The sequence below is a fragment of the Sturnira hondurensis genome, unplaced genomic scaffold (genome assembly GCF_014824575.4).
Source record: "Sturnira hondurensis isolate 20B ecotype Veracruz unplaced genomic scaffold, ASM1482457v3 Scaffold0005329, whole genome shotgun sequence".
Taxonomy (NCBI): domain Eukaryota; kingdom Metazoa; phylum Chordata; class Mammalia; order Chiroptera; family Phyllostomidae; genus Sturnira; species Sturnira hondurensis.
This window is the reverse complement of record NW_028077960.1, coordinates 4,462,428-4,478,038: the sequence shown is the minus strand read 5'-3', so window position 1 is coordinate 4,478,038 and position 15,611 is coordinate 4,462,428. Positions and strand designations below refer to the sequence as shown.

General features: G+C 50.0%; 1 protein-coding gene across 1 annotated transcript in view; it reads right to left on the bottom strand.

Moving 5' to 3' along the window:
• Nucleotides 1-672: 672 nt before the first annotated feature.
• HEXA (hexosaminidase subunit alpha) overlaps nucleotides 673-15,611 on the bottom strand; it is a 35,402-nt gene continuing 20,463 nt past the window's right edge. Inside the window, exons 2-14 of the mRNA XM_037047102.1 lie at nucleotides 12,658-12,750; nucleotides 11,687-11,752; nucleotides 10,035-10,081; nucleotides 9,400-9,510; nucleotides 8,453-8,554; nucleotides 7,854-7,986; nucleotides 6,474-6,654; nucleotides 5,348-5,434; nucleotides 5,028-5,100; nucleotides 4,164-4,347; nucleotides 3,904-3,994; nucleotides 3,187-3,291; nucleotides 673-2,185 (exon numbers count right to left, since the gene is read on the bottom strand). Coding sequence (XP_036902997.1) covers nucleotides 2,122-2,185; nucleotides 3,187-3,291; nucleotides 3,904-3,994; nucleotides 4,164-4,347; nucleotides 5,028-5,100; nucleotides 5,348-5,434; nucleotides 6,474-6,654; nucleotides 7,854-7,986; nucleotides 8,453-8,554; nucleotides 9,400-9,510; nucleotides 10,035-10,081; nucleotides 11,687-11,752; nucleotides 12,658-12,750 — 1,337 coding nt within the window. The 3' untranslated portion in view covers nucleotides 673-2,121. The remainder of the gene's footprint in view (nucleotides 2,186-3,186; nucleotides 3,292-3,903; nucleotides 3,995-4,163; nucleotides 4,348-5,027; nucleotides 5,101-5,347; nucleotides 5,435-6,473; nucleotides 6,655-7,853; nucleotides 7,987-8,452; nucleotides 8,555-9,399; nucleotides 9,511-10,034; nucleotides 10,082-11,686; nucleotides 11,753-12,657; nucleotides 12,751-15,611) is intronic.

Sequence of the window (15,611 nt, the reverse complement as noted above, 5' to 3'; positions counted from 1 at the left end):
CCACTCGAGTGTCGTGGAGTGCCTGTACCTAAGTCCTCTGCCACCAGTCACTGTGCCAGTCCACTGAGATGCAGCTGAAAACGCCAGATTCCAAGAAGGAAAGGGTACCAGCACACGGCCTCAACTCTTACCAAGGAGGAGGGCTGAATGTCCTCCCGGCCTCTATTTACTCCTTTACTTTTATTCCCACTAGGTCTGCTTTGCATCCTTGGGAGATTTACAGGAGAGTGTGGCACAGACTGTTTTTGCCCTATTACCGGAAGGAGGAAATAAGTCTGGGTACTTCTCCGCCCCCTGGTGGTGCCCAGAGAACACAGGCAACCTGGTGCAGTGTGGCTGTGGGCAGGGCGGGGCACTACACAGTCCAGGGGAAGGGAGCTGAGATGGGGAAGCATTGGGGCAGAATGGGCTGCTGCTGTGGTCAGCAGTTTGAGCTCTGATGATCTCTGGGCTCATAGGAGCAGAGGTGAAGGCTGGAAACAGCACATCCCACCACTGAAGTGCTTGATTGGGCCACACTGAGTGTTTTTTAATTATAAAAATAATAACATTAAGCAAAATATTTACAACAGGAATAAGAAACCATAGAACCTACTACTTCAACACAAACGATTTTATGGCTGGTTCCTTCATTGACTTGACACGACTTCATGGCTGATCTTTTCATTTACCATTACCACAAACAGCAGCAATGCGACAGTTATGAGCAAGGATGCAGGGGCAAACCGAGGTACAGCGGCACTCCTGCAGGGCCCTTGCCTGCAACAATCCCACAGATTCTCTGGGTGATGGAGGCAAGGGGCTCCTTTGGTGGGTGCAGGTGGTGTCTCTCTAGGCCAGAGCCCTGGGCATGGTTCCCCTGGGCCACGTGGAAACCCCATCCCCAAAAGGGCTCTGTAGGTAGAAGGAGCCCAGGCTGTCCTTACAGAAACAGTGCAAGAAGGCAGGCTGGTGTACCTCCAGCCAGGTCCTCAAAGGAGAGTGACAGAGGGACTGAAGGATGCTGTTTAAGGGCCAAATTTTACTTAGATCCTTTCTCAGGCCTGCCTTCTGCACGTTTCTGAGTCCACAAGCCTGGACTTTCTGAAAGAAATGCCCAAGGACCTCTCCATTGTCTTTCTGTCCCAGGACCAGGACAAAGAACCTAAATAATAGTGAAAGAAACCCTCATGTAAACAGATGCTGCCCACGATTGCAGGAGCATGGGCTGTACTGTCACCTCTGAACACAAACCCACCAGGGGGCAGCCTGGGTCCACCATGAGCCACTTCCTCCTAGGGAAAAAAACCAGTCACTCCTTCAAAGGCTCTCTTCCAGGGTCACACACCCACCTCCTAGACGCCCAGGGCTGTCTTCCCATGGTCTCCGCTGTGCCATCGATTCTCTGAAATGATGTCACTGGGCAAACGTGTGTGGGAAGATGGAAGTTGCTGGCTTTTTGGGGAGCTGACCAGGGCCTCTTGGGACCAAGTCCTTCATATTCAACATCCATCACAGTGCCAAGATCATAATATGTGTCCTATAACATTTAAATAACGGTTGCATGAAACTGAAGTAACAAGTAACCCAAAGCAGAAGGAAAGCCCTTCTCTGGGGAGGAAATGTGAACATGCACAGGGGAGTGGGTGTTCCAGACGAGGCTAGGTCTGGAGCTCCTGCCACTGCCTAGGACTTCTTTGAATCCAGGTATCTTCTCCCATATATAAAAGCCTGGAAGGTCTAAGTGACATCCCCACTTGGAGGGAAGTGACTACAAGGTGGGGGTATGCATCTGGACTACGTGTGAGGCTGGAAGGGACAGGACAGCATAAAGGCCTCTCAGCCCTCAACTTACAAGATCCCTCCAGGGGCTGACACTGAGCCTCACCTCTCTCAGGAGCAGAAGGCCAGTCCTGGCAGCTCCCCTACCCCAGGGACACTCACTTTTTTTTAACCCAGGTAATCCATGGTCATTGTAGAAAAATGCCACATCACTTTATTGGACACCAGCAGCGGTCCCCTTCTCTCAGGCACAGTGGCACGTGGGCAAGGGCTGCAACCCCCAGCTGGGATGCAGTGGGAGCCCAGCCCCGCCACCACTCTTCCAGGGCCAGCACCCTCCTGGGTGCCAGCACTGCTCCATCAGGTCCGTTCAAACTCCTGCTCACAGTAGCCTACACTGATGGGCTGGGCCTGGACACCTCGCCTGCAAGAAAATGTGTGGAAACAGGGTGAGAAGTGCCACTCAGATGGGGGTCAGACTTAGGCCCTAGTAACGCCTCCGCCACAACCAACAGCCTTCCCTTCGTTCCCCCATTTCAGCGGGGGCAAGCTGTCCCTGTACACCAATTTACTCAGAACTCACTTCCAGAGATTCTCACTTGGCGTGGAGCCAAGAGTTGGCAAGAATCTCGCATTCTGAACACGTGCTCCATGTAAAATTCTTACACAGGAACATCCAGGAACTTTGGGGAGCACCTCCCTATTTCTAACCTGCCTGTCTCCATACCCTAGTCCCAGATACTCAGTTCCTTTAGAAAAGAGGGAGATGCCTGAGGGGTACCCTGTACTCTTGGCACAGTGAGCTCCCCGCCCTGCCCCCCCCCCTCCCGCCACCACCACTCTGCAATGCCATGAGTGTGGTGGTGGTGAGGGACTTAGGTGCTGCCAATCCCCACGAGCACGAAAATCTGTCTTAGGTCTCAGCCTCACCTCTAGGCATGCCTCCTTCATTATCCAAATAAGCAATTTGCTTAGAGATGCAAGGGAATCCCACCATGCTTGGCTCTCAGCCTGGGGCTCTGCTCTGCACAACACTGTATCCTTCAGGTCCTCAGACTCAGTTGATGATCAATCAGGATAATGACCATCTTATATAGTTACGAGAGCCCATAAAAACATAGCTGAGTATAAAGTTGGCTTGGTTCAAACCCTGCCTCTAAGTGACTTTCAGCAAGTTACTTAACTTCTCTGTGCCTCAGATGCCTCTCTCTAAAAGAGGGATAAAACTATATCTAATGCTATATGGAGCTGTGGTTAAAGTTCAAAACAATAATGCCTATAAAGGGCTGAGCACAGTGCTTACTGCATAGTGGGCCTCTGTGTTAGCTATCACTGAGCGTTCTTTCCCCACCAGTAAGGAGTCCCAATCCCCTGACCTTCCCATCTCCTTCCCACCTACTTAGTGAGGCGCCACAACCTGCTTACCTCAGCAGCTCACAGCGGAAGTGTGCCAAACGTTTAAACGCAAAGTCTGGGTCAGTCACCACCTTGTTGCTCCACAGCCTCTCAGCAATAGCCCCTGCTCTGGGCCTGGAGGAAAGAGGGCATGCACCAGTTGGACCCTGGAGTTCCTGCAAAGGGGTGGGACACCCACAGGCTACTGGCTCTTGTTTAGGCTCAGGGCCAAGGGATGTGACCAACACCTTGTTCAGAGCAATAGCCTGACTGAAGGGCCCCCAGGGACCTCAAAGCTCAGCTCGGATTTCATTAAATGTGGATAGTGATCCCAGTCTTCTCTCCCATACACGTGGCAACCATACTAAGTCTTAAAGACATCCTGAATTATTACTGACTGGTGGCAGTGGTGGGGGTGAAAATGTCAACTCCACACGCCTCAGGCTTGGTGAGGCTGCTAAGGAGAGAGTCTAGGGAAGTCTCACTACTTAAGAATCGTGGTCTCCAGGTTGGATCTTGAGCAAGTCACCTGGTCTCTCAGGCCTCACCACGCTACCTCTACTCTACATAACCTAACAGGTTGTTGGAGAAGCAGAAATGCAAGCCAGGCGAGCAGTGGGTCTTGCATACAAACAGAAGGATCACTGCAACGCCCCTTTTCTCTGAGGCCTCAGAGGAAGGGACTAGTCTATAAGGGAGACCACATGCCCACAGACCCAACCCTCCATGTCCTCAGATAACCCTTACCAGAGCCTGGGGACCAGGTTTGTGCTGTCCACATACTCTCCCCACATACAGGCCTCTCCACCAATCACCAGAGCCTTCTGCTCAGGGCTACCTATGGGAGAACAGCAGTGGCAGACCACTCTAGGGTTTCCCTGCTGCCACCTTCTCCTCAGACAGACTGTTTCATCTCCCAACCTGAAATACCAGCCCAGACCCTCCACCTCCCCACTGTGCCCCGGCCCAGACTTCTCTGGTCAGTGAGGAGAGTGCCCTGCTTTTACCTTCAAATGACAGGGGATCCACCATGTAAAAGTCCTCCCAGTCAGGACCATAACTTATTCGGTTCAGGTACCAGGGGGCAGAGAGCAGGGCCCGGAAACCGGCCTGGGTGATCAGCGCCAGCTCCTTCAGATAGCTTACTGGTACCTCTACTCGCCACACCTGGATGATTGTGTCTGGTCGAACCTGTCACAAAGGTCAAATGGTAGAATGACACATAGCCGAGGAGATTCCTGGGCCACATTCTTATGCACACCAGCAGGCCCGGGTATGTGGACCCTTCTCCTCTCCAGCAGCTCCTGACCATGGAGCTCCTAGCCCAGAGTGGAGGTCAAGGATTCCACAGGCTGCAGGAGAGCTCCCTGCTATTTCATCCCTGTTTTTCTCCACACTGAGATGGTAACACTGGCTGTGAGCTAAGGAAGACAAGCAGTGGGGCCTGGGAGACTCATCAGAAGCTACCATGTCAAGAGTCTCCAGATGTTTCTGAGGATGGGACAAGGTTCCCGCAGAGCCCTGCATGTGGCAGGAGGCTGGGATCTTGCTGATCAGCAATGAAGAAGGAGGAAACCTGCTTTTGTGGACCTGCAAGACCCTAGTCTATTACTCAGAAAAGAATACCCAACCCACTATGCCAGTTTCAGGAATCCCAAGTAACTTAGCAGCAGAAACACTTTGATCAATCTGCAGTGAGGGAAGACAGACAGAGGCTCCAAAACCCACACCCAGACCTCTGCGACCTCCAAGTGCTCTGAACGTTACAGCCTAACCCAAATCGGGAGGGTCAGTTTGTGCAGAGGCAGGTTGGGGCTGGGAGCCCAGAGGGAGGCACTGAAGGTGGCCCCTTCTCTCTGCCTCTGGCTCACCTTTACTTTGTTATCAAACACCTCCTGCCACACCACGTAGCCCTTGCCATAGGCAGAGACGATGTCGAGCAGCCTGGAGAGTAAAGAGAGCATCTGCTCAGCTCAGGCTGTGGGCTGTCAGTGCCAGGGCTCTAGGGGTTGAGCCTAGCTAGGGGCCCACTCCTGAGTAGGCAGTGTCTTCCCCCATTTGGAACTGACCACTCCAGACCTGAAAACAGAGGACGAGGACTTTTTTTAAGGGGCTCAGAGAGTGGTCAAGTAGTACGGTCCCCCACAGGAGGTGACCCAAGGGACCCTGCCCACCCTCCTCCCTTCCTCACGTCTGGATGTAGAAGGACTCCAGCTGTTTGAAGTTATTGCCGAAGCCTTTCTTCTTCATAAAGGCCTGGATGTCTGGGTTGGACTTCCTAAATCCCAAGAGAAAACAAAGATTAATTCTTTCAACATTCTAAAAGGCCAAAGTTTGGGGATTAGTCAACTGGCTCCCCACAACTTCCCTTTTCACCTGAAATAACAATCAGCTGAGGATGTCAGAGGCTGCAAATACGAAGGTGTGGACAAACAAACTGTATAAAGGGGCCACTGGCATAGGCTGGGGAAGTCCGAGCCTGGCCCTGAAGAGCTTTAAGTTCAAACTCTCAGAGAGAACACACACTGACTTCTCCGGGTTATGGCCTGGGGCTCTGCACATTGTAGCCCCTGCCCAGGCATATTCTGTCTCTCCCTTAATGTTTACTCTCTGTTCAGTTGGATACGAGTGTTGCGGGCACTCCCTTGCCCCACAAGTCTGCATTTTGATCCCATTTTCTCCTGGAATGTGCATCCCCTCTTCTACGTCTTGAAAAAGCCAAACTGCTCTCCCAGATCCAGTTCTAGTGCCCATTTCTCAAAGAAGCCCCTCAACCTCTTGTGAGCTCAGGAGATCTGAGGATTTGGGACTCACAGTTTAACACTAACCAGACACTGCCATCTATCAGTCTCAAGTTCCTCTGTGTCTTGACTCTTCATTAGGCTGTTTTAAATCTTCAAAAGCATGGATTATTTTTCCCTCTTCTGGATTTTAACAAGACAATTCTGTGCCTAGAGCTGGTTTTCCCATAAATATCCTTGTATTTCCCATGAGATATTTATGGGAAAACCAGCTCTAGGCACAGAATTGTCAATATTTCTGTGGGAAATCTCAAGGATATTTATGGGAAATCTCCTTAAGAGGAAGGGGGTTTTCACATTCACAGCCTTGCCAAAATCAGGCAGGACCTCTCTATAGCTGGAGAGAGGAAAGGCCCAAGTCCTGAGCCATCTGGATTGAGAGACAGTGCTGTATCCAGGGTTACTCCCTGAGAAACACCTGATACAGGGGGCCTGTCAGGGGCCAAGCTCTATTCTGAGCAAGCAGTTCATGAGGCCGGGGTGGGGAGATCAAAGGTGAAGATCAAAGGCTCATACCAGCAGCTGAAGTCAACTTCATCTCCTCCAAGGTGAAGATAAAAATCCGGGAAGACAGAACTGACCTCCAAGAAAAATGTGTTCATGAACTCATAGGTACTGTTGAGAATGGGATTCACTGGTCCAAAGGTGCCAGAGGGTTGAGACCCAGAGTAACAAGGAGTCAATAATCCAGAGACACCTAAGCCAGTAGAGAACCCACACAAGTATCACAAATACATAGACCCCTATGCACAGTCATATACATAAGGACATTAAGTCACCCTAAGACAGGGGTATCAAACTCATTTTCACTGGGGGCCACATCAGCCTCACAGTTGCCTTCAAAGGGCCGAATGTAATTTCCACTCCTTCACTGTTAAGGAGCAGTTACATTTATACAGTCTTAAAATCATCTCCGCCCTTTGCAGGCAACCGCGAGGCTGATGTGGCCCCAGGGAAAGTGAGGCTGACAGCCCTGCCTCACACAATCACATTCGTAAACACCACACTCACACAGGCAGAGGCACTCAGGGACCCAAAGACACTGGTAATCAGGAGTGTTTAGTCAGTCAAAGAACTACAAATAGCCCTGACTGGTGTGGCTCAGTGGGTTGGACACCATCCTAAGAACTGAAAGATCGGGGCTTCAATTCCTGATCAGGGCACATGCCTGAGCTGTGGGCCAGGCCCCTGAATGGGGGCATGTGGGAGACAACCGATCCACGTTTCTTTAGCACACAAATATTTCTCTCCCTCTCTTTCTTCTTTGCTTCCCCTCAAATAAATAAATAAGTAAATAAAATCTGAAAAAAAAAACCAAAGACATACAAATATATCCACAATCACAGTCAAGGGTGAGTTTATAGCCAGACAACTGTCAGCACACACACTCTTGCCTTGACATGCTGCTTCCAGCAGGGGTCACCCACGCTCCCAAAGGCTGCTCTCATACTGCCTTTGGACAGAAAAGCAGAGCCAGTTCAGCCAAACTGGCAAAATCTTTCACTCAAGGGTGTGACAACCTGCAAGGGCATCATTAAGCATGACCCATGGATATGAAAAATGGTGTGGGAACTGCCTGGGGGAGTAGGGGGTGCTGGATGGAGAGGGGCAGAGCGGGGAGGAAAAATTGGGACAACTGTATAACCAATAAAATGTAATTTTAACAGAAAAAAGACAAGGACCTCTGAGAAGAATTTGTCCATATTTTAACAGTAAGAAGTGGCCTCCTTTGCCCAAATAAGTTCTGCCTATCTAAATTCCCAGGTCGAAGAAGCTGATGGAAAATATTCTTCCAGTGACAGAGGGCAGCGCACGCTACACCCAAGTGCTAATGTCCTAAAGCCCTAAGGAGAGGAGGAGCAGTGGATTTCCTCCAACCCCCGACATTATTCTTACCTCTTCCCCAGGACAGAGTGTGGCCGGGAGTGTCAAATTCTGCCAACACACGGATACCCCGAAGCCGCGCATATTCAATCACCGTCTTCACATCCTGTGCTGTGTAGATGTGGGTGGCACGGTTGTAGGACCCCTGAAAGGCACACACACACACATACCCTTAAGGATCTCATTTCCTGAAGGCTAGCAGATTAGAAGATACTAAAAATGCCTCCAAGACTCCCTGAATATCAGAAAATCTACCCACAGTCCTTTGGTACCAAGGGCTGTCCTTATGGAACTTGTTCACATTTCCTACAAGCTATCATATCTATTGTTTTGTCTCCATGTCACAACGCCAGTGAGATGAACAGAGGGGGTATTATACCCGCCTGACAGAAAATAAACAAACAAATGAAAAGTAACTGAGACCAGGAAAAAGGATCTCCAGTGACCTTTGAACCCAGGTCTCCTAACTCCAAATACAGTTCCCTTCCTGAGCCAGTTTGTCCCTAAAACTGGCTGGATAGGAGGACAGCTGGTGCCCTGCTCTCCAGCAGCGCCACAGCTAGGCTCAGACACCATCCTATTAGCTTGGTCAAGGTGAAATCAAGACATACCTCTTTGGCGAGCTCTGGAAAAGTGAAACTTTCATACGGGAAGGAAGGGTCATCAACCAGATGCCAGTGGAACACATTGAATTTATTGTAGGCCATGACGTCCTGTAAGTCAGAGCATACACGGTAAACTCATCACGGACTTTCCTGTACAGCCTCACACCTGGGAAGCCGGGCGGACTTTCAGGCTGCCCCACGCCCCCTGAGTCGGCCCCAGCCTCCTGTAAGTGCCTAGGTTCTATCAAACCTTCTCATCAGCATGTCCCTTCTCCCCCCCAGGCATATCAAAGGTGGCTGACGACTAAGCAGTGTCCTCTGTGAGATGAGCTGTAGCCACACCGAGTTGCAGCTATACGGTGCCCTGGAGTCTTCCAAAAGCCCCCAAACACCCTGAAAACTAACACTTCCTCCTGCCATTTGTTTTGGGTAATCTGACTAGCATTTGTCCAAATTGTGAGGTCTGTTGTGAATTTAGTAGCCCCATAACCCATAAATCTCAGAAGCCACGACTGACGGATGTCCCCATTCCTTTGGTTCTACCAGAGGAGCAAAGGAAAAGGCAGACAGTCAAGCTGGATCAGCAGCCACTACACAAGACCACCCATCAGACTCAACCAAGCTGGTCAGGAATGAGCCCAGTTAAGGCTTTGGAACATCTCCCTGCAACCTTGTCCTGACTATGCTAAAGTTAGCTCCACTGGTCAAAGATGCCAAAACCCAAAACCACCTTCTACATCCTTGGAGACAGCCTGGACATTGGTCCATAGTTGCCAGGAGAGTGGATTTAAACCATAAGTCACTCTTGTTATTTTTTTCTGAGTGGATCATCCTTTCCATTTTTCCTAGGAGCTCATAAAGTTACTTATATTCTCTCTGTAACTCTTTAGGAATATGGCACCTGGGATATCCCTTGCCCCGTTACCCCAAAGAAGGCTTTAAGGCCTGGGTACCAGAGTGTCCAGGATGGTAGGCAGTGGGAGGTAATGCCGAGATGTATCCAACAGCAACCCCCGGTGAGGGAAGCGGGGAAAGTCCTCAATCTCCGTCTCGTTGATGAAGAACTGTGTGGACCAAACATCAAACTTGTTAGGATTCAAAGGAAACTTACCGTGAGGGTGGGGTGGGAAGAAAAAAAAAGTCTCCTGAGATCCCTGAAAAGCCACTCTGTGACTGTCTGGCAGGGAAACCACCTCTCCAAACGCCGTTTCAAACCTCTACTCCAGTGACCACAAGCAGGAACCCATCCAGACAGCATCTGTCCCAGGCTACCAAATACAGTCACCCCACACGCCACTCAGCCTACAGAGTCTGCATTTTCACTGACTGATAAGATGTTGTTTTCTTCAAAGAAGTGTGGTCTCAAGGGTATTAATAAATAATGACTCGGGAACTGAACCACAGTGATTCTAAACAGGCCAAGTGTACAAGACCAGTCTCCACCCATGTCTACCTATATACTATCGTTGAGGCCATCTCAAGCCACTAGGACTTGGTCTGAAAGCAAAATAAGATATTTCCAGAACTCTGGACACTGGAAGCAAACCCGAGATTTAAAAGGAGCTGTTTATTGAGGCCCCACACTCACCGTGCCCTCAGGAGATCTCCAAACAAGCTGACTAAAAGTCTCCAGACCTACAGGAGAGAAGAGAGGCGGAATGAAGACTTAGGGAGGTGGGAAGATGCGCCCACCTGGGAGGTGCCCAGTGTGACAGAGGACAGTGCCTGGGTACCCAGTGAACGTGGGTGTAACGCAGGCTTGATGGGTCGAGACACTATGACAGAGGATCTTAGGAAGCTGGTATCAATTTTCACTCTATTTTATTTTGGGAGAAAATCAGTGTAAGGGGTTTTAGCATCCCTTCTAGGAACACATTAACCCTCAAAACCCACACACCTCTAGCCCACGTTTCCAAAGGCCTGAACTCAAAAGAACATTAAGACGCGTGCTTGAAGGACAGATGCCGGGACCGACAGCCTGCAAGGAGTTTAGGCTTTTTAAGGATAATACTCATCAGAGCTAAGGGAGCTGAGAAGAATCCCCGGTGTGCTGCCCAGCACTTCTCCCAGACTGAACTGTGAAAAAGAGATCATAAGCTTGAGTTTCCAAGGTGCCTGGGTCAACAGGTGGACTAGAAGACAAAGAATCACCCCCCCTTTTCCTCTTCAGATTTTGAGAAGAAACCCAATCGTGTGGATCTGAAGTGGAGCAGGCGGCTGCTGCCCGGGACTGTCCCAGTCTGTAGGGCACAGACTCCTAGATCCCGACTAGGTCCGAGGCAGGCACGTGGGCTCCCGAGCACTGTACGTTAGGAAGCCTCACATCTGAAAACCTAGTAGAAGCCCCACAGAGGAATCCCAGAGCCTCGGATTCTCAAAATGAAAGACCCCGTAGTCACTCAGCACCCAATTCGAGGCAAACTGCCAGGAGAGTTTTGGTTTTTTCCTACTCTGACTCTGACAGCCGGCATTCCGGAGTCCGATTTTACCTCACCCAACCCAACTGATCATTAGCACTTGCACAAAAGGTATGAGAGGGCAGAAAGGGGAGTAGGCATGCTATTTCTCCAAAACATAGGAGAGGGGAGAGGAGGGGCAGGGGAATGAAGACAAACCAAACCAAGGTGGAACTGAGAATGTCCCCCATCCTTTACCAGCGGATGTTTTACCAAAAGTAGTACAGGCATGTGGCTGAGTCTGTATCTAGGGACCAAATCCCTTCTCAGTAAACTGAGAGGAAGGGCATGGGCCTGTCACCTGTTGGCTAAGAAAGCCCCAATTTTCTCCCCATATAGTATAATCCTACATATTTTACTACTATTTACCTCTTTTTTGTTGTTGACATTTATGTATTTCTTTGATACAGTTCTCCTCTTTAAAGAACCGGGCCAACCGTGTATTTTCAGTGAGCACTGAACAGGCAGTGTTTGTGGCAGAGCCATCCCTCTCCCCAGCTCCCTGTCCCCGCTGGCCCCGGAGTGGCAGCCTGCAGGGTCTCCCACTGCTGCGCCAGAGCGCCGGCTCAGGTGCACGGGTGAAACCTGTCAACCTCCAGGAAAGCTGTGAGAACACCCCTTCAGGGGCATGGGGAAACATTCTACTTGCTCTCCACAGAGAAAATCCCTCCAATGCGGGTATTCTCTGAGCCTCCAGTCACGTCCCCCACCCCACCGACGCCAGCCGTCTGGCATCATCCCTCCGTCTCTCCCCCAGCACCAGCCCTCAGCCCCACCTCATTACCTCGGAGAGCTCCCCAGACAGTCTCAGACAGGAGGAAGCTCTGCTCATTGTTTATGGTCAGGGTATCTGGAATGACAGAAATGACTCCAGGTGGTTAAGGATTTCTACTCTCAAGGTGCAGACCCCATATTCTGTATAAATCCTTGGATTAAAAAACAACATCAAGATCACATTTGTTTTTCTTTCATAGAGGACACATCCCCAGATCAGTGCAGCTGCAGGCTGGCCAGGCCTGGGGCCAGAGCAGGAGGGTGGTCACCTAGGGTCCCTGCAGGCCTGAGGAGGTGACGCATGATGAGGATCAGCTGGAGCAGAGGCCTCTGTGAACCACTACTCATCCTGTGGGTCAGTTTTCCCTCCAAGAAGTATGAGCTCCCAACAGCCTTTAGTGGGAAGTATGAAGTCTCCTATTGGCAAAGGGAAGAGCGATGCTTGGAGGGGTGAGTCCAGGTTCCAACATTCCCAAAGCCTTTGTAGCCGCCCTCCTTTCCCTCTGTCCCCAGGCCTCAGCTACCCTGTCCAGGAACGTGAGGACGAAGTCAAGAATTGAATTTGACTTTGGAGAGTGAGAAGTCCCCAAATGCTGATCAGGGAAGGTGGGAGGCAGTCACAGGACTTGACCTCATCTCAGTTCAAATGACCCAAAACTCCTCTTCCCTGTGTAGGATCTCTTAGAGAAAATCAGCCAAGTGTATACACATTCCTAAAATGGTGACAGAATTATGCTCAGTCCAGAAGGCAGGTGTCTTGAGGGACTCACTGAACAGCCAGTGTGGCAGTCCACAGTCAGCGTGCAGACACTGCTCAGAGCCCATAGGAAAAACTCACCTTCTGTGGCTCTTGGCACTTGGTGGCCCTTGGTCCCCGCAGTCACAGAGGGCTGTAGGCCTACCAACTTAGGCCAGGCCACCCAGAGCTACAGGCCCAGACGAGTGCTTGCTCTTCCAGAATGGGAGCAGAGTGACACTTACAGTTCTCCAGGGACTCCAAAGAGGGAAGCTGTTCACATCCAGGGGTGACCACGAGGATAGCCAATGAATGCTTCTCCAATGCACGCTGTTTTCCTGCAAGACAGTGTAAACTTAGTGTGGCTGACCTGTCACCAGAGGCAACAGGCAAAACCAAAGCCCTACAGGAGGGTCCCTAGCTCTAGTCCCTTCAGCTTATGTGCCTGCGGCAAGAAGGAAGGGAGGACAGGTATGTGCCTTTGGCACATGCGCTACCTAGTCACCTATTCAACTTCTTCATTTAGGTTGTGTTCCCTTCTCTCCCCAGTAAACCAGCCCTGACCATGTACGAATGATCTGGCACCAGCCTCTTGTAACTGGGGCTTCTATTATTTCTGGCTTGGTACAGTCCAAGCACATAATTCCAAGACCTCAGCAACTGTTTTGAAACTAGAGGCAACACCAGAGCATTGCTACTCAAAGTGTGGCCTGCGAATTAGCTGCAGATTTGTAAACGGACTTACTGGTTGGTCACTGGACAGGAAGCTTGTATGATGCAAGAATGTAAATCAATTATGTCAGAATAAAACATTGTATAGTTCTGACTTTTTCTTTCCCATAGTGAGGTCTTAGGGAAGGGAACAGTTTTACATTTTGGTGTGTACACCTCTCACCTCACCGCAGACTCACACTTGATATAGCACTGCTCTTCAGGGCTCCGCATAAGGCTTTCCAACCTTGTAAAAGGCCAGAGCTAATGTGAGCAGATGAAGAGGATGACAGAAACCTGCGATGCACAGGAGGCCTGAGCTGATCCAGCTGGTGTCTCAGCAAAGGCATGTGATCATCAGCCCATCCTGCCTCTTTCCCTCCTGTTCCCAGACAGGTCCCCTACCCAAGGTAGAATTGTCCCAACAGTGGGAAGCCAACAATCTGAGCCAACATACTATCTGATACAGTCTTTTAAAAATATTTATTTATTTTGAGAGAGATGGGGAGAGAGAAAGAGAGGCAGAGACACATCAACATGTGAGAGACACATCAGTTAGTTGTGTCCCGCATGCCCACAACTGCAGACCTGGCCCACAACTCCATCATGCATCCTGACTGGGGATTGAACTGGCAACCCCTTGGTTCGCAGGCCAGTGCTCAATCCACTGAGCCACACCAGTTAGAGCTAATATAGTTTTATAGAGCCCAATATATGCTAGGGAAAAAAAGCACCAAAATGTCAATGCTATCTCTTCCCACCCTTCTGCTGGTTCTTCTCCATGACCTTCAGGGTAGTTGTGATTGTACTGTCCCAAGCCTGAACCTCAATGAACTCCTTCTCTCTGTTCTTTCCGGCATGCATTCCTGTGGGCACAACATCCATGACTTCCTACAAGAGTACAAAGTCAGGGACAGAATGGTGTGGCAGGAGGCAGGGAGAGAGAATTCAGAACCAAACTGGAATCCTGAATGTCATCCATCTCTAGGCAGAAAGAACCCAAGGGCCTTGAACCATCTCCAGGAAGAATGCTCACCACTCCTGAACATGACTGCCTGGCTGCAACTCAGCTCTCAGGTCTGCTGAGCAGGAACAATAAGGGTCCACTGTTTCTTCTCTCAGTAAAAGCCTGTGTCCTCACTGTAATACCCGCCTAAACCATGAAGGGAAAAGGGGATTTGAGGCTCCTCTGGGCCAGGTCAATTCACAACTGCACCCTAAACCCTAAAAACTCATCCCTGTAAACACAGGACAATCAGGCTTTCAGAGACCTCTTCCAAAGCAGAACCTCTAGGGTCACCCCAAGCTCCCCAAGCTGTCCCTACAACTAAAACCAAGGAAGGCTCACCTGGAAGGTGGGTGAAGAAACCACAAAAGAACTTCCCTTGTCGCACTGTGCCTTCACCTCTACCTCCCTGTCCCTACTCTGCCATGTACCGCAGACCTCAGTTTCACTGTGTTTCATCTGTGTATTTATCCAGGCAGCCATCCAAAAGAGGGCAAAAGTCCCGAGTTTAGTGTTAATCCTCTGAACCTCAGTCTACCAAACGGAGGAGAAATCACAACTAGTCTGTATGCAACTGCTATGGTCAATGTCTGGGTAACAAGAGAGGCTGCACAAACACCAGGTTTATCTGAATTATTAAATGGAAGAAGACAACTAATTGTTGTTGTTGCTGTTATATCTTATTTTTCTGAAACATACCTGTACTCTGCTCTCTAATCCATAATCTTTTAGGGGAATTCTTTTGAAGATCTAATGAAAATGAATGGATTCTTCCCCCTAGAACAATGCTCCTAACTTAAGGGCTCATCCCTTCACCCCTGCCACCAACCTCATGGTAAAAAATCCCTGCCCTAAGTGTTCTCAGTGACTCATCTGGATTTGGGCTGTTGCTTTACCAAGCTGAGGAGAAAAGCTGGGGGGAGGTGGTGATGTGAGAGCTAGCAAAATGGAAGGACACTGGTCATTTCAAAGAATGTAAAGAGCAGCACTGTAGTTTTCCACCTCCAACTTGCTACTCCAAACAGAGCAGGAAATAGGCAGGGGACAGGCCAGCCACCTCTGCACACACCCACACACGCTACACAGAGAAACATCGAGGTGTGGGAAGCACAGGACAGGAAGCAACCCACCAGCCAGCAATCTCATGGGCTTATTCACAATCTGCTGGAGGGGAGGGGTGGGGAGGATAGCAGGAAATTCTGAAGCCTTTATGCTCAGGAAGCAGCCCGGAAAACAGAGCACTGAGCTGGGAAATCAGGAAAGGATGGTTCTAGTTCTGGTTCTGCTGGTGCCAAGCTGAGCCAGTTTCAGGCTCCCATTTCCTCCCACGGGAACAATGGAAGGGTGGGACCAGATGACATCTACTGCCTCCTCACCTCTGCGCTCCCCCATCCCCCTGCTCTCATGTGAACTTGCTCTTTTAGGGTTCACTGAAAAGTCTGTATTTTTTTTATTACTTAAAAGGTTGAAAAAAATCAAACA